This window comes from Myripristis murdjan, chromosome 1, assembly GCF_902150065.1.
Source record: "Myripristis murdjan chromosome 1, fMyrMur1.1, whole genome shotgun sequence".
NCBI classification, from domain to species: Eukaryota; Metazoa; Chordata; class Actinopteri; order Holocentriformes; family Holocentridae; genus Myripristis; species Myripristis murdjan.
Genome location: NC_043980.1, coordinates 38,743,792 through 38,763,216, shown reverse-complemented (window position 1 = coordinate 38,763,216; position 19,425 = coordinate 38,743,792). Strand labels below are relative to the sequence as shown.

The following is a 19,425-nucleotide window of genomic DNA, read 5'->3' as shown; positions in this document are numbered from 1 at the left end:
CCTGTCTTTCCATTACCTACCTGCCTCGCATCTCTTTTTTCCAGCTCTGTCACCGTCTGTTAAAGTTATTGATTTTTACGAGCAAATATAAATTTTACTGTGAAGCCCCCATTTTTAATGAATGTTTTTACCTCAAAGGATAATCCTCGCCATATTCATATAAATAGCCTACATGTTTGTTTTGCAACTTTCGACTCCATCACTTACTGATGCAACAACACACTAGAGATTAAAACAAAATCCGGTTCATGACAGCTTTTACATTTGCTGTTCTAAACGCCCAGTGTCTGGCAAGGAACCGATGCATTTTACATTTTCAATATGTGTGGAATCAGGGTTTCCGTTAGAAAAAATTGGCACAGGACAACGTGACCGGCAGGTTTTCAATTTACCGGACAAATGTTTGAAATTCCGGTCAAATATTATCTGAATTTACTGAGCTTAAAATTATATGCAGGCTATATAAGAATGATATCGAGGCATGTCAACTTATAGCGTAATCTTTTTATTGAAAAGCAGGCTGTATCAAATAAAATTAGTGCCGTCAACTGACTCACGTGCGTAACGTCTAAACTAAATAAATAAATAAATATTGCACAAGCCTGTGCTCTTTTAACATGAACATTGCATACAATTGCAACTACAATTTGCAAACAAAAAAACTGGCTCATATCATTTTAATAACGCGGCGTGCTGCCAACTTGAAATCAAATAGATGCAATAAAAACTTAATTCATCAGCTGAATTAAAATCAAAAGTCTCAAGTGTCTCTCCGCAACTTGCAATGCGCATCAGTCTTGTGACCTTGTTCTCAGCGACTTCGCTGCGCTGTTTTGATCCGGTTCTGCAGAAAAAAACCCTCTCTCTCCCTCTGGTACACCGGAGACAGGGATCACGCAGTCTATTTTTTTTTTTTTTAATTATAAATAAAATTACGTGGAAATTGACTGTTTTAATAAAATTCAAATTGTGAATATTTTCACCGGACATTTAAAAATTACCGGACTTTGGCAGATTTTACCAGTCATAGTCCGGTGATTACCGGATAACAAAAACCCAGAGTGGAATATTTAAATATATATGGAAGAAAAACTGTGTAGTTAACAGGGGCAGCGCCAGACACCATGACTGGAAAAAAGACATCACCGTACTGGATACATTGTTTGACTGACAGGTGATCAGGTTGGGTTTCCATTACGCTGCCAAACGGTGCCAATCTCCTTTGATCTGACATCAGATGTGACGGCACAGTCGATATGGAGGTACGTTTATGTGCTGACTGAGATAGTAGCATTGAATAGTGGTTTCTGTGGGTATTTATTGCATTGTTACTGTGCCTGACATTCTGGAAACCTGCCTGTGAGGTTTTGGTGACGTGTGCGCACTGCCCGCCTGTCAGCCAAACTTCCACTGCGCCAGCCCCGCTGCGCCTTGCGCCGAAAGGAGACATGGTTTCAGGAGGCGAGCTTTTGGCGCACCTCGGCGAAGCCTTTTGGCACGAAACTGTCACTGCGCCAAGCTGAATCTGTCGACACCTCCCCCTGCTGCGCCGCCACTCCCATCTCGGCGCAGATCCGTCTGCGAAACTTGGAAACCGTTCGCCTCGCGCGTTGCGCCTGTCGAAACTAGCTCTGCGCGGGGTGCGCCTCACTGCGTCACCCTGCGCTGCGCCGGGAAACTAGAGCCCATGATATTACTGTTGTGCTGCAGATTGTGCTGAGTAGAGCTGGGAATCTTTGGCCACCTCACGATTTGATTCGATTACGATTATGAGGGCAACGATGCGATTATGAAGCGATTATTGATGCATCTTGATACATATCTTTGTGATCGTCATTGAATCATTTTTTGCATAATTTTTCAGGCAATTTTTTTTTTTTTTTTTTTTTTTACTGTGCGACAACTAAAACAAGGTGTATTTGTAGTGAACCATGATTAAAAAGACTGCTAAATAGATTAATTTTTTTCCATTATCTTTTATTTGACAAATCTGTACATTTTTTAAGTTTTAATTACCAGCAGCTCTCAACCAACATTAATGCTCATGGACATATTTTGAACACTTGCAGCATATTCTAAATAACTAATACTACTAGCCTGCTCTTACAAATAAAGACTACTGACTTAAAACAAAATTCTTGGGCATAAAAAATAAATAACAAAAAAATATATATCAAAAATATATATCAAAATCAAAAACATCTTTCATAGAAAAGAAAGGTGTGCAAAAGCCTGCCTATCATTGTAGCTGCGACTCTCAGCACAACATGAAGCAGAGAAGAGAATCAAAATCTTTGTATATAGCTGCTGATACACTGGCCTGTAGGGCAGAAAGACTGTGGGTTAACTTACTTTTGTGTCCTTTGTGTCCTGGATTAGTTTAGCATGCACATGAGCTATCAAAAAGATGGTAGGGCTGCTCTCCGCTGACATGAGATTTGTTGCATCCATCATTGGCTTTAGGGCCTTAACAACATCCTCTGCATTGGAGACGTCTGCTTCACTGAGAGTGCAGATGTCACTCATTTTTTCTCACCTGAGGAGAAAGTAGAGTGGTGCAGATCGCAGGCTGTTGCTCAAGAAACCTCTCGACCATCATGTATGCGCTGTTCCACCTTGTGCTGACGTCTGTTTTTAGCTTGTGACTCCGCAGGCCAAGCAGCTTCTGCTTCTCTTCAAGGTGGTGTTTAGCAATAGTGCTGCGGTGGAAAAATGTAGTGATGCGCCTGATCCTGCCCAGTAGTCTTGACACGGTGGGCAACTTGAGTGCTCGTTGAGAGGCCAGGTTTAGAGTGTGGGCATAGCACTTCACATGTTGGACTTTGCACAGTTCAGTCATGTTGGAGGCGTTATCAGTAACTAAGACAAAATCAGTTATATAGATCTGCCATTCATCGGCTACATGATTCAAAAGCTCAGCCACATTCGCACCCATGTGGCTCTCATTCATAGCTCTCATTTGAAGCACATATGACGCTAGCTCCCATTCAGCAGTAATATAGTGCGCAATTACGTAGCATACAATTGCGCAGCAACGGATGTCCATGCATCACATGTGAGAGCTAACCTGTCTGCGTGCTTCAGTGAGTTCATGACTTTGTCATTGGTCTCTTTGTAGTGTGTGGGGATCGCTGTTTCAGTGAAATACCTTCAGCAAGGAATGCTGAATCTCGGCCCCAACATGCGCAACAAGGAACGAAAGCCTTGATTTTCCATGACCGCATATGGCAGCAAGTCCTTGGCAATGAATGTTGCGATGGAGTTTGTGATTTTTTTGGCCCTTTCCGAGTTCGGTTGAAGTTTTGACATAAGTTGTGGGAGGGTTCTCTGTGTGGCAGGGACAGCAGTTGGCTTTTTTTCCTCCTCATCCGGATGAAAGCGCATAATGTGATTCCTCATGTTCATCGTGTTGCCAAAATATTTCAGTGATGTGTGACATAGCTTACACACTGTTTGGCTCTTATCCAGGCCTTTTGCCCCTTCCGCTTCATAAAAGCTGAAGTGTTTCCAAACACTCGCTTTTAATGCAGAGGGTGCTGGTTTGATCTTTCTGTCAGTTCGTTCAGCCATCTTCATGATTGTTTTTTGTTGTTGTGCTCTCCCACACTTAAGTTCCGCATTTTTTCCCCTGTGTTGTAACTGTACAGATACAGGAGACGATGAGCCCGCTCGTTCACCCCCAGGCCGAGGGGAGTGCATCCCCGGCGAGGCAGAGCCAGTGCGAGTTAGCACGGATGTTAGCACGTTGTCAGAGCAGAAATTACCAGGATAATGCCCACCAAGTTGCGCCGCTACGCGGAATACAGCAGCCCAACCACCAGGCTTAGCAAGTTTTCTGGGGGAAACCCTGAAAAACATATTGATTCAGTTACAAATGGCTGGTGTTGATTAGTTGTCTATCAAATATACATGAAAATGAAGTAATGAGAAAATATGACAGCCCTTGATACTAAAATGTTTATGTCATCAAAGTACTAAAATTTTAATCATAAAAAGCAGTAAAGTTGAAGTTACATTAAGCAAAAACATACACATCAGTTGAAAAAGAACCAAGTATTTCAACAAATACTATTTCATTCAAAGTTAACAACATAATATCCGTAGTAGGTGAACATACAGATGACAATGAAAGTAACACAGTGATGTCATGTGATTGCATTGGTACTAATCTCCAAATGCACACAAATTATGGTTGTCCATCAGCAAACTTCTATGTTCCAGTACAAAGCTAGGCAAATTAATATGGTACACTTCCAGCATGAGTAGTATAGTAATTAATTTTTTGTGACCAAATTTTTATTATATACATTTTTATTATATATCGGTACACAGTTGGGCTTCCATCATAGCCTTATTTAGAGGTAGTAAAGCTGAATTATTGATATTTATCTTATAACCTGATATTGCAATCTTATAACCTGATATTGCACTAAATGTCTTTATTATATCCAGTACAGCTGGTAGTGTAGATGTTACTTTATCCATATATAATAACAGGTTGTCCGCGTAAAGGGATGTAATATGAGATGTATTTTGTACTACTATGGGTTTGACATCTTCTGATGTTCTGATCTCATGGGCTAGAGTCTCTAAAGAAAGGATGAACAATAATGCAGAGGTCGGACAGCCTTGCCGGCATCCTCTTGCTACTTTTATTGGTGATGAACGTTGTTTTCCAGTAATATTACAGCTGTGGGGTTACTGTAGAGTGTCTGCAGCATACAAATAAACCCATTTCCAAACCCCCTTTTTTCTAGGGTAAACCATAAATAAGACCATTCAAGCATATCAAATGCTTTTTCTGCATCAATGGAGAGTATGGCACATGGGGATTCTATATCAGGTGCACAGTGGATGATGTGTAATAGCCTGCGTATATTGTCTGAAGCAAATCTGTGCTTGACAAAACCTGTCTGGTCTGAATGAATAAGAGACGGAAGTACTTTCTCAAGTCGCCTTGCTATGATTTTAGCATACAGTTTAACATCCGTGTTTAGTAGAATATAACTGGAACATAATTTGGGGTCTTTCCCCTTTTTATGCAATAGAGATATTATTGCTGTGTTTACATCTCTATGGAAGCTTCCTTCTTTAATGGCCGTTTGGAACATTTCTAACATTATAGGTCCAATTTCTGCCCAGGAAGTCAGGTAGGTCTCTGGAGGAATTCCATCTCCACCCGGAGATTTTCCAGTATTTAAGGATTGTAGGGCCTCATGGATTTCATTAGTAGTTATTGGAGAATCTAGGTATTCAACCTCCTGTAGTGATAGGGTTGGAAGATCTAATCCACAGAAGAAATTTTCGAACTCCTTTATGTTATTATAATTGTTAGATGTATATATTTTTTTGTAGAATTGCTGGAATTCTGTATTTATGAGCGATGGGTCCTCCAGTAGAACACCAGCTTCATTCCTGATAACAGAAATTTGAGCAAGACCTTTATTGTAACGAATCTGACTGGCAAGCAAAAAGCTTGGTTTACTGCCATCTAAATAGTTGGACTGTCTTGTTCTGTGCACAAGAAATTCAGCTCGTTTTGTAATCAGTGCATTTATTTCTGAAGAAATTTTAGTCAATTGTCTTTCTCTATCTAAATCAAAAGTAGTCTGTTGTTCATTAATCAGTTTTGGTTTCTAAATCGGATAGAGCCTTGAGTTGACTTTTCTGTAACCCTGAGGCATAAGCAATACTATTATTCCTAATATAGCCTTTAATAGCATCCCACACGCATCTTACATCACTGACTGAGTCCCTATTAGTTCTTAAGAACTCAACTAGACCTGATTTCAATTGTACACAGAACTCTTCCCTTTGTAGTAATGTCAAATTAAATCTCCACCTAGTTGCCCTTCTGACTGTGACACCGGGAAAGCTAAACTCGCAGCGATTGGCATGATGATCTGACAATGACATATGTTAAATTTTCACATTTTTCACAAAATTTACCAAACCGTATAGTATAGTAATTAATGACTAATGCATAGGCACTATATCTGCTTTTTACATAGCCCATGCTTTTACAAGAGGCCCGTTCTCATAATTTGTGAGGAGACAGGCCACAGTGTATATTTGATTGATACTTCCAAAAAGTCGGAGGGGGATTTCTGAGTCGAAGAATTTGTGCGCCTTGACCCACTGAATGAGACGCTCAACATGCACCCTGAGACGTGCAATGGCCTGGGTCTCCCTAACATCACAGGCTGACATTTGAGAGCTGCCAGACAGGAATGCTGGCCTGTAAACTTTGCACGGTCATCTATAAGATGACCGTGCAAAGTTTAATATAATGTCATCTATAAGAAATCCTCCGTCTACCCTCTGTCTGCCATTCCAGGTTTCACGAGGTTAAGCACACCACATTCACGTGTGATCTGCTTGACACTGATTGACCCGCCGTACAGTCCAGAGATGAATGTTACTGCCCCATGTGGGGCAATCCCAATGAGTCCTTTCAGAGTGCAGTGGGACTTGTAATTTGAAAATACCTCACTCTGGAGGAGCAGGGAAGATGGGCACTGACACTTCAACTCAGTGCAGTCAAGGATGACAGTAGTGTCAGGGTAGTCCTTGAAATCTGCATGTAAATATTCCTGGATCTGCTCCTGGGGTATCCAAATCCTCACTGAGCATACTGCATACAAGAAGTTGCTCCATGATGTGATGATCCGACTGACTATGGTCTGATGGACTCTGTACTGGTCAGCAAGATCCCACTGCTTGGAGCCAAGGGCCAGGTAATTCAGAAACAGGAAGAGCTCATCGATGGGCTGAAGGGAATGGCTTGCAGCATTTGCCTCAGTAAGTGTGCCTCTCTGAGCTTGCCTTAAACTCACCATTGATGGCAGAGATGGTTCAATCTGGGCCCAGAAATGCAGGAGCAGGTCATGTGATGCAAACCTAGGAAAATAGAATAGAGATGCAATCAAAAACTTATCCCAGTTAAGACAAGAAACCACTTGAGTTAAGGCAAGGCAAGGCAAGTTTATTTGTATAGCACAATTCAACACAAGGTAATTCAAAGTGCTTTACAGAGACATTAAAAGCAACAAGACTCAATTTAAAACAATAAAAACAGCCAATTAAAAAGGGAAATAGAAATTGAGAATGATAGTGATAAATATAGACTGATGTGTACTGCAGGCCAGAGGGATCCACACTGCATAACATTAGAGACATTTCCTTGGCACTCTTAGGCTGAGGTTGCCTTACCTGGTGAAGAAACGGATGTCTTTGTCCGAGGCAGCAAAACAATGGATGCCGAACCTCTGCTTTAACGTAAGGCTCTCAACCTGCTGTCTCAGCTGGCGGATTTCCTCTTTGAGAGATGCGTTTTCATCTAGCATCAGGACCCATGGCGTAGTCATGGTCCATGAAGACAACATCTTGGCCTGATGCGTCTGTACTTTCTGGCAGGTGCTCCTTGGGTGGCGGTCTCGGTCTTCTCTCCCAGACCCCCGGTGTTGGCGGGGGAAGGAAGAAGTTGTTCCACTCAAATAATGCTGGAACAGTCGCCATCCTTTCTTGGATGTAGGCTTACGTATGTCCTCCTCTTTAAAATGCCGGCTACACACCCAGTGTGAGGTGTAATGCTGAAGTCATCCCTGCAGATGGTGATGACCCAGTTACGTCTAAGCTCCTCATCCACAGGAAAGGTAAAAAAACTAAGCACACAGTTGTACTTACTCGAAGTCTGGCATAAAGGCACACACCAGTGTTCAGCAGTTGTACCAGATGTTTGCTGATATTCAAACTTTCTCATCTTCTCAGAGTTGACTATCTTTGTACTTAACAATATGAAAGATGCAACAGCAGCTTACAGTCTAGGAAATGATCATGGTTACTCCTGTGAAAAAAGGGCAAAACAACACAAAGGTCAGAAATTTTAGCATTGAGGTCAGAAAGGTCAGGCATTGAGGCTTTCATCCCCATGTAAATGTACTGCAGGTCATTACTACTAGGTACAATCAGACTGGGTAATTTGTCTGCTTTTAAATCCTCATAAAACCAAAGAGAGATTGTGATTTAAGTTTGACAGCATTTAGGTGATACAGTAAGTAGCAATACAAACTTTATGCCTTAACCGGATCTGGGTTAATATCCTGCAGTGAGACAAGATCATTTTTTAGGGCCCACTCACATTGGCAAGTTTGATCCGCGCCCGAGCACGTTTGCCCCTGAAATCCGGATTCTTTGACAAGTGTGATCACTCCGTTCCATGCTTGAATACAGTACACTTCCCCCGCTCTGGCACGGTTGGAGGGGGTGTGCTTCAGCATGGTACAGGTGCATATACGAGCACATGCACGGTCACACACGCAGCACGTGGACGTAAATCATGCAACTTTCCTCCTGCCTCTGCAAAATTGTTTAATGCGTGCAGCGCGATTACCGGCGAATGGCCGTGTTGCACAATCAATAATCAACCATGTTGTCTGTGTCATTGTCTGTTGTGCTGCTGCAACCGTGTATAAACAAAAGTCGGTTTACAATGAAAGGTCTCAACTAATAAACGAAGCCACACAAGTCACCAAGACAACAAATTCTTTGCTTGATTGGATACTTGTTTCACATCCAAATAGGATTATAAAGTTGGTGTTATGTCAGATTGCTTCAGTGATCATTCAATCATTTACTGCGTATGGAAAATTAAACTCCCCAAGTCGGCACCAAAATTGATCAAGATTAGACAGCATAAGAAAATGGATTCTGATTTATTTCGTAATGATTTGATTAATATAAACTGGGACTGATTTCAATTAACATCTAATGTGCATGACGCCTGGGACTTTTTTTAACACTGAGTATAATGAAGTGCTTGACAGACATGCTCCATGGAAAATGGTTAAGGTCAGGGGTGAACATCTACCCTGGATCACCCCTGAACTTATTTGTCTGTTTAGGCAGAGAGATAAAGCATGGTCAACTTATCGCAGGACGAGAAACAATGCTGACTGGGACGTTTATAAGCAACTTAGAAACCAAAGTAAAGTTAAAACTCGTAATGCCAAGTCTAATTATTATAATGATTGTTTGAACTCTTGTTTCAAAAATCCAAATCAGTTTTGGCGAAAAATTAAATCTATTACGAATACCAAAGAAAAACGCACTATTACTTAAATAAGAGTTGATGATACAATTTTGCATGACCCTTTTTCTGTAGCTCAAGCACGAAATCAGCATTTTTCTTCTGTCTGTTCAGCTCTCCTTCCTGTTTCATATACCAGTGACTTGCGCAGTAACACTTGACATTCTTGCAGCGCCTCATTTTCATTCAGAAAAATTGTGCCAACTGAAGTATTGAGTGCTGAGTCTGAGTATTGAGTCATGGAATCGAATGGAAACAGTAGTGCTGGACTTGACAGTTTAGAAAATAAATATATTAAATTAGCTGTCAATGTTCTAATGTATCCTCTTGCAGATTTATTTAATCTTTCATTATCAACAAGTGAATTACCTACTACCTGGAAATGTGCACTCCATACAGCAGGAGATGCTCTAAACTGTAATAATTACAGACCTATATCTATTATTTCTTCAATTGCAAAAATCTTTGAAAATTGATTTATTATTAATTTTCAGAATACCTCACAGTACGGTACGGGTATGCACGAGCACCATGCATGCACGAGCACATGCACGATTACGGACTCGCGTGACGGTCACGCACAATCAATCAACCATGTTGTCTGTGTCATTGTCCCTTGTGCTGCTGCAACCGCGTATACGGCGTCTGCCGGATCTGACAGGTGCCGCTCCGGCTGTCAGTTGGACCTTTCTGAAGAAGGAGGAAGTTACCTCCGAAACTGTCAAGGTAAAAGGAACAAAAACGTCTTTTAGTTAAAAGGAAGACATGATGAATGTATTTGAACTATATTGATTTATGATGACGTCGGGCCATTCCTGTTGTCGTATTTCAACGTGATGACGTGCATACCGGGGTTTGGGCTTTAGGTAATGTGAGTGCAGGCCAGCAGGGGACTGGGGATGGGGGCATTTTTGCTTTAGCACGATACGGAGCAAATGGCCCTAATGTGAGCAGGCCCTAAGACTTTGGGGGTTTTGCACATTAGATGATGCAAACTAATAGTGGATATAGCTCATTTCCATTAAAAACTTTATTGTCATGTGACCATTAAACCTCCTAAACTGGGCCACACTGATCCTCTCTGACAGTGCAGTGACCAGGCTGATTGCAGTAATCTAAAGTTTGATTTCTTTGTTATGGTCTCTGCCAGGCCACAGTTTTCCTTGAGTGTTTTTCCTGGATTTTCCCTCCCCGGTGTTCTCCTGTCAGTCTGTTTGTGTGGTGTGGCCATGTCTCTCCCTCTCTCCTGGTTCCTGGCTCTACCAACACACCTGCCACCTGCCTCTCATCTACTCAGCAGCCCTGCAGTGGAAGAACCTGGCTCTCACTCCCAAAGACAACCATCTCTCCATCCTGCCTGCCTGCTCTCCCTGCTCCAGCGTCTCCCCAGCCCTCGCCACACAGCCTACCACAACATTTTCTTGCCACAGCTCCTCATCTACCATCCTAGCCTTCATTCCTTCATTTGCAACCTCCATCTCCAGCTGCCAAACAATAAACTCCTTTAAATCTTCTCTGTTGTCTCTGGTGTCTGCATTTGGGTCCACCTGTGCACTAACCTGACAGCCCTGTCTTCAAGAGGAACAGGAGACGTACGGACGAACGGAGGATTTTTTTTTTTTTTTTTAAAGGAAAACATCTGTTGTTGGAATATTTTTTGTTATTAATTGATGACCTCATTTATTTTTTGTTTCAGATGTTGTTTGTTCTTATTAATCAAGATTGTTGAATTAAAAGGCATTTTGTTATGTACTGATTTTGAACCTATTGTACACCTAGCAGGCAGGAGCGTACACTGGGAGGGCCTCATAACAAAATTTGCTTAGGGCTCCAATTTGGCCAGGAGCAGCTCTGACGGCACATAACCCTATATTATGAAAGCATGTGCAGTAAAGGCTTAAATTTTCCTTTTACATGATTGATCTTGTGCTAAAACCACCCATGTACATTATTGCACCCCTGCGTGGATTGAACTATATATATACTTCACCCATTTTGAAAAAAAAACCCTGTGCTCTGCTTTATATGATAACCATAGAAACAGAATGGGGAGAAAAAAAACATCCAACTTCTATGATGACAACCTGCGTGCATCTTTGTAAGAATGCAGTACAAAAATCCTGATATATTCTGGTCTGATTAAAATGGGAAGTTGGACTGCTTGGCACAGTCTAGGCTAGTTTTCCCTTACGGAAAGACAATATAGTTACCAATATATTAAATGGTATATATGGTAGAATATTAGAATATATTACATTTAATATATGGAATAACAATGTATTGAAATATATTTTTATATTTGAAAATGTCTTAGCAATACATGGAATAATACATAAGTAATTGTGCATTTCAGATACTGCAATATATTGCATATGAATATATATTTGTTTATATCCCGTAATATATGTCATTTTATATTTATAAATATCCTCCATAATGTATTTCGATTTATATGTGATGAATACTGGGTACATATATTTAAACATACATGATATATGACTTTCCAATTATATGGGAACATGTATTGGAAATATACACTACTCACAAAAAGTTAGGGATATTCGGCTTTCGGGTGAAATTTCAGGATGAACCTAAAATGCATTATAACCTTTACAGGTGAACTTAATGTGACCTTCTGTACACTTTTGAATGCACATGTCCAACTATTCAATGTTTCAGTACTTTTTGCACAAGTTGCTTTTCTCTAACAAGGAGTTTAACGGCAAAATTCACATCAGGTGTTTGATCCATGAATCGACCAATAAATTTCCTGGTTCAATTAGAATTGGTATTTAAACAGTCCTCCTCATCATGCTGTTCACATTTTGACATCATGAGACCAAGACGACACCGAACAATTGATCAGCAGCACCTCGCCATTGCGAGGCTTCAAACAGGATGTTCTCAGATGGAAGTGGCCACTGAGCTTAGAGTGTCACAGAGTGTCATCAGCAGGTTGCAACAGAGATACAGAGAGGCTGGAAGAGTCACAGAAAGGCATAGAAGTGGACGTCCTTTGGCCCCATCCCACACTGATGACCGCTTCATTGTGAACAGTGCCCTGCGGAACCGGATGATGAATGCCACTCAACTCCAGGCACGTTTAAGGGAGGTGAGAGGCACCCAAGTGTCACATCAGACCATTCGAAACCGTTTACATCAGCATGGTCTGCGTGCTAGACGACCTGCAAGGGTACCTGACCACACCACCAGGCACAGGTGTCATCGTCTTGCATGGGCCAGGGAGCATTTACGCTGGACGAGGGACCAGTGGGCTTCAGTGCTGTTCTCTGATGAAAGCCGATTCATGTTGAGCAGAAATGATGGCCGCCAACGATGTTGGAGACGTCAAGGAGAGCGCTATGCATCAACCACTGTTGTCACCAGACAAGCCTTTGGTGGTGGTGGTGTTACTGTGTGGACAGTTGTGTCTAGTCAGTACAGAACTGCCCTACACTTTGTGAATGGTACAGTGACAAGCCCATACTACCTGAATAACATCATTAATCCAGTCATTGTGCCCCTGCATGAACAACACAGGCCTAATTTCATCTTCATGGACGACAATGCTCCAGCTCATCGAGGTCGCATCATTAGGGAACGGCTGCTGGAGACTGGGGTACCTCAAATGGAGTGGCCTGCACTTTCTCCAGACCTGAATCCCATAGAAAACCTATGGGATCAGCTGAGTCGCTGTGTAGAGGCTCGGAGCTCTGTACCCCAGAACCTCAATGTCCTGAGGGCCGCCCTTCAAGAAGAGTGGGATGCCATGCCTCAGCAGACAATAAGTCGACTTGTGAACAGCATGAGACGTCGTTGTCAAGCTGTAATTGATGCTCAAGGGCACATGACAAGTTATTGAGACATTGACATTTTTTGTTGTGGTATATCCACCACTGTTGTTGGCTTTTGTTTCAAGAAATTGTTTGAGATGAGGAAATCACCAGTGTATGCTTCTACTTAAATGCCCTACTTTCATGATATAATATCACTGTAGCATAAACATTTTACATTTTACATAAATTTCACCCGAAAGCCAAATATCCCTAACTTTTTGTGAGTAGTGTATGTACAGATATATGCCATGCATGGTCCATGCATATTTATTGGAAAATATGCAATGTTAAAAAAAAACATCCCAATATATTTTTTATATATGTTGCGATATATATACATATATGGTATATGCATATATTGCAGTATATTTCAACATAAAGACAAACTATTACATGTAACAATATAGTGCAGGTTTTGGTCTTGATTGCAATATTTTTTATATATATATATATTAATATATAGACATGTATGGTCTATTCATATATTTCAATATACTGGAAAATATAAAGACTAGTTCCCATATATGGAAATGTATTATCTAATAGATCACATGGTATTTTCCAATATACTGCAATATATTTTTATTTCATAAGGGTTATCCCTGAAGCTTGGAATGCACACATACAATATTGATCGATAAGAGGCAAAAATTACATAATTAAATATGCAGGAAAATAAGGGAAACATGACCAGAATCCACATCCATTTATTTTCAGAAAATTATTGTAATGTGAGAAATACAGCCTTCAGAGTTCTTCCCCATTCACAAACTTCTCCTTAGTAATTATGTCAAGATAAAATAGATTAATGTGATGTATATATTTTGCCACCGACGTGTTACAATGATCTCAGTAATTTTTTTTAAAAAATGAAGTTGCATTCAGCAACAGTTCTGTACTTGTGATTAGATTAGCTGATATTAAACTGGATAAAACAACAATTCTTCAGCATGGAAAGATTATTTTTCATCTGTAACAACAGGGCATATCACATAAACACCTTACCAAACCTTACCTGAAAGCATAAATGTACATTATCACTAAATATTTCACTTCTAAATGTTCAGTTTATATTGTAATGAATCCTTTTTGACAAAATCTAATGATTTGTCTGATCTGAGTGACTGACAGGACAGATAATCAGAGGGGCAGAGTTGACACCCCAATCATTATTACAGGGACTGAAGTATGGGTAGAGTTTCTCAGTGAAGCTGCAGCCAGTGTAGGAGTAGATAAGAGCTGCAGCATCCACATCATAAAAGGAGACCAGACCCTCCTCATAATCCACAAACACCCCCACCTTCTGAGGCCTGGATTTCAGAGACAGACGGACATCAGAATTACCACGGGCTGTGAATTCATTTCCATTTCTCAAGTGTAACATCCAGCAGCCACTTGTGGAGTTCAGCACAATTTGTCCCTTTCTCTTGAGTGACTCTCTGGCCACTCCTAAATGCCACCTAGTCTTCCCTTTAACCTGAACCTCGTAGTAAAATCGTCCTGAAGAAAAGCTCTGCTTTGCTAAGACACTGTTAAAATAAGTAAATCTCCCTGGCTTGTCTGGGAGATTCTTCTTTACATCACCATGTTTTACTTGTTTCCCATCACCAGACAGGATTAGAAATGGATTTGCTGTATCGGGATCCAGAGTCACATCCACTTCAAACTGCTGGACTCTCATCAGCTCAAGATCAGCACACAGCTTCTTCATCTCTTTACTGAGCGTCTCCTCCAGCTGAGCCACAGCTCTCCTCACACTCCCCACGTATGATGAGCGATGGACTCGGACCTCTGTCCAGTTCTTGGTGTGTGGGTGAATGTTGAGGGATGGGAAGCGTTGGAGGAGGTGCAGGTGGTCTTCAGTGTGTGAGAGCTGCTCCACCTCAGCACTTCTCTTCATCAGCTCAGAGATTTCCTGTTCCAGCTCTTCGATGAGGCTTTCAGCCTGTTTCTCTGTTGTTTTCTGCTTCTCTTGGATCATTTGAAGGAGCTCAGCCTGGCCTCTCTCAACAGACTGCATCAGAGCAGTGAAGATCCGCACACTGTCTGCTATCTCTCTCTCTGCATCTTCCCTGCTGAGCTCCACTGACTCTTTGAGCCCCTGAATCTTCACTTGTCTCTGCTGGATCATCTGCTTGATTTCAGCCTCTGTCTTCCCCAGATCAGCTTTCTTTCCTGTACATCCTTCTTCCAAAGAAACAATATCATGTGACTTGTGATCTGAAGCATTGCAGATAAGACATACACACATCAGATCAGTCTTGCAGAAGAGCTGTAGCACTGCATTGTGCTTCTTACACATCCTGTCCTCCAGGTTGTCCACAGGATCGATCAGCTGATGTGTTTTCAGGCCTGTGACTCTGTGATGAGGCTCCAGGTGAGTCTCACAGTAGGAGGCCAGACACACCAGGCAGGACTTCAGGGCCTTCAGTTTGGTCCCGGTGCAGACATCACAGGGAACTTGTGCTGGTTTGGAACATTGCTGGTCTGAGCGGCTGCTGGCTTTCCTTTGAACCGACTTCTTGAACTGTGCAGTGATCTCAGATATGAAAGTATTGACCAGCAGTTCAGGTCTTTGGTTGAAACCCCTCTTACACATGGGACACTGGCATGGAGCGTTGACTTCCCAGTGCCGTGTGATGCAGTTTTTGCAGAAGTTGTGTCCACATGGTGTGCTGACTGGATCAGTGAACACATCCAGACAGATGGAGCACAGAAACTGGTCTTCAGACAGCAGACTGCTGGCAGCAGACATTGCTAGACACAAAAGTCAAAGAGTATGTGTCAATACTGTGATACAAAATTCCTAAATGAGAACCTATTTCACAGAAATTAATAGAACAACAGTAAAATCCCCAAAAGAAAACAGGAAAGACACTGGGTGTAACTGAGTTTTGTGAAGCAGCATGCTGCTCATAGAGCTATGGTAAGAGTACAGAAACACATCTAAATGATGACTCCACTGGCATTCAAGGCACTCAAAGAGTACATGAGGAAGGCCAAGCAGTGTGCAATAATCTAATATGTATTATAAAACAGATATAGACAAAGTTTTCCTTTGAGGATGTAATTTACTGTTGAAAAAGGGTAATGGAATAGAACAGAATTGTTGTAGAAGCAGTACAACAAAACTTAATAGTGCCTCTGTCACGGTGCTAAAACAAATCAGACACACATCTATAATCCAAACCACAACACAACATATCACACAACATATCAAAAAAATAAATTAAAAACTAAATATGTTTGAGTTATTGCATGTAATTTCATTATGCATTTGCATTCAAAGTAATGATTTGCCCCGGGGAGGAAACTGTTTTTTAGTCTGTTTGTTCTGCTTCTTAAGCTCTTGTACCACCTCCCTGAGGGCAGGAGAGTACACAGTTTGTGACCTGGGTGTGTACTGTTCTTAGTGATGTTTTTGGCCTTGCTGAGACACTGTGAGCTGACAATGTCCCCCACAGAAGGCAGGGGACAGCCCATGATTTTCTCTGCTGTCTTTATGACCCTCTGGAGGGCCTTCCAGCCTGCAGCTGAGCAGCCAGAGACCTGTATGGTGATGCAGTGTGCTCGCACACTCACCACCGTGGATCAGTAGACTCTCACCAGCACATTCTCCTTTAGCTTGTTTTTATGGAACAGAATAGATCGAAAGACATTACAATATATGTTATCACAATACAAAGCATAATGCAAAATGTTTAAAATTGCAATGCTGTGGTATCGTAACTTAAGTACCATTATAAAATATTTTGTCTTCTGCAAAGCTCCTGGCCTCATTAATCTCTGTTCACAATATCTGGTTCCCATGTGGAGAACCTGCATAGTAATATTGGTCATCATGAGGGCAAGCCTCTCAGACAGGTTCGTTTTTCCTGGTTTTAAAGCTGCAGTAAGCCTTTTCTGACCACTAGAGGGTGTTGAGCCCTCAAACTCTGTAATCAAACAGAATCTGTCCTGTGTCCAGGTTCATGGCAGGTTCAAATGTGTTTTGGGGATGGAAATAAGGGATATGTTTCACTCTCACAAGGTTCCTGTTGGATTATTTGGATTCTTTTGTCTCTGACCTCCAATTTTAAAATGTGATGAAGCTGCAGACTTTCAGCTACAAGGTAAACAAACACTTTAAAGTGACCAGTATATCTAACTCACAGAATTCTGGGAGACAAAATATATGGGAACTACTGGATATTTATATTTGTAGAACTTTTTAATCACCAATTATGTGCTACAGCATTTTGGCTATAGGCTTCAAACTGCATTATTATATATTTATAATTCATAAATGCATCAGACAATGGGATCTGGATCAGTGCATGAATTGATAACATCAGCCTATAACTGATGAGTGAGTCACATCAGTATCTGCACCTGATGCCGATATTGGAACTGGATCAAAGCTCTTAGGATCTATTGTTTTGATGCTTTGAGGCCTCTGGTCTCAGTGATTACCCTGACTTCTGGTAAATTTTCTCTCATGACATCAAGTTTTGTTATCAAGGTGACTATGCTCATATTTATGAAGACAGTATTGACTGCAATGACAGTCATTTCTGGTGGTATTTTAAAGACTTTTTTTTGTTTTAGCTAGAATAGTGGATTTCAAAGTGGGGTCCGTGAGGACGTTCTCAAATAGGACCAGTTAAGGCTGCACACACCGCTCGCAAGCTTTTAAACGAGCAGCTAACAAGCATTTAAACACTAGAAATCTAATGTCAATCCAGCATCGCTGATTTGCCCTTTAAATATATCATTTTAATAATTCAGGTATTTCTTAACATTCTGTGATTTATTTTTATTTATTTATTTATTTATTTTTTACTAATATTCGGCAGAATATTTTACTTTTTTTTTTTCTTAATTTGCGAACTGCCTTTTTGACATATTTTTCAAAAGAAGTCAAGTGAATTTGCTCAGGTATCAAAAAATTTATGATAGTCAACTTGGAGGTCCAGAATAGGTCTATGATTAAGTTTGAAAACCCCTGTGCCAGAAAGTGGTATACTAATGGTGGTGCTGATATTGGTATTTTTATAGTTAATCGTGGTAATTATGTGAATGCTGATAATAATAATACAGTTTTTAAGATTAATTCATTCATTTTCCAAGCCGTTTGTCCTCGCAAGGGTCGCGGGGGTCCTGTAGCCTGTCCCAGCGCTAACTGGGCGGAGGGCAGGGGAACACGGTCGCCGGTCCATCACAGACCTGTTATTCTGTCTGCCCTGTTATTAAGATTATAGTCCCTTTTTGCTACCTTCAACAGTTTTGATATAGGCCTAGCTGTTGTATTGCATTTGAGTGAAATCGAGTAAAAACATAGAATAAGTTGGTTTAGCCACGTTAATTAGGCTAAGTCTTTTACAAATCAGTGCACACTCCTTAGATCCTTCTGTTTTGCTCTCGGGAGTTAGGCCTACAACTTGTCCGCCACTGAAGCCTCTTTTTCCACTTTGCTGAGGAAAAACGGCTTGTCATTCTGCACTTCAGTGGAAAACACACGCATCACCATCCCATGCAGATCGGACTACAGCTGGATTTTGTGTCGCCCTTCTCTGTTTTAACACAAAACTATGATTTGTCGGCTACTCACCTCTGGATTTATTTCTTTTTGATGGACAAAAATTCCTCGACTACAACGATGTTGTGCCGTCCACGTCTACTTTCACTTTCATTTCCTGAAAGTGACGAGCAAAGTCCAGCCGCTCCCGCACAGCTGCTCCTCCTCTGGCCGCACAGCCGCTCCTCACTGCCGCTGAACCCCTTGAACCCGGAGCAAATCACTTGATTTCTTCCAAAAACATGGGGTCGAAAAATCTAATTCTAATTAATAACATAATTTTAATAATTTTAATTATGTACTTATAATAATGTGTATCTTGTTGCATCTGAAGGTTCACCTTCCAAAATGACAGTGACTCTGAGCACACAGCCAAGACAACACAGGAGTGGCTTAGGGACAACTCTGTGAATGTCCTAGAGTGGCCCAGCCAGAGCCCTGACTTGAACCCTATCCAACATCTCTGGAGAGACCTGAACATGGCTGTCCAACAGCGGTCCCCATCCAACCTGACCGAGCTTTAGAGGATTTGAAAAGAAGAACGGCAGAAAATCCCCCAATCCAAGTCTGCAAAACTTGTTGCATCATACCCAAAAAGGCTGGAGGCTGTAATTGCTGCCAAAGGTGCTAAAACAATCCAATATAACTGTTGTGCCATAAAGTTTACTTTTATGATGTCTGTAATGGTCAGAGGTCAGAGGTGTTCATTCAGTTCTCTGTTGGACTGATTTTTATTGAGAGCTGTTTCTCATATTCTGTCCCCGTCATGTAGCTATAGGAATGGGGAGGACAAAAATTAGAAACATCTTTCAACATAATGTAGTCCAGTAGCAGACCTCTGCAAACTACAACCTCAGTAATAAACACAGAATTAAAGTGGCACATTCTGCACAATGTCAACACAAACTGAACATTATAAACTTTGTTAAAAGGTAGAACTGATG

The 19,425-nt window shown here is 41.2% G+C and overlaps 1 protein-coding gene across 1 annotated transcript; it reads right to left on the bottom strand.

Annotated features, from left to right (window-relative positions):
* Nucleotides 1-13,673: 13,673 nt before the first annotated feature.
* On the bottom strand, nt 13,674-18,574 carry LOC115378159 (E3 ubiquitin-protein ligase TRIM21-like). The gene is made up of 2 exons (XM_030044010.1): nt 18,515-18,574; nt 13,674-15,681 (listed from the first exon to the last, which is right to left on the bottom strand). Exon 2 carries the CDS (start codon nt 15,677-15,679, stop codon nt 14,024-14,026), a length of 1,656 nt encoding a protein of 551 aa, XP_029899870.1. The 5' UTR covers nt 15,680-15,681; nt 18,515-18,574; the 3' UTR covers nt 13,674-14,023.
* Nucleotides 18,575-19,425: the final 851 nt, after the last annotated feature.

Bases quoted from the DNA above. Each gene is read 5' to 3' on its own strand.
- LOC115378159 (XM_030044010.1), bottom strand. From the start codon at position 15,679: ATGTCTGCTGCCAGCAGTCTGCTGTCTGAAGACCAGTTTCTGTGCTCC.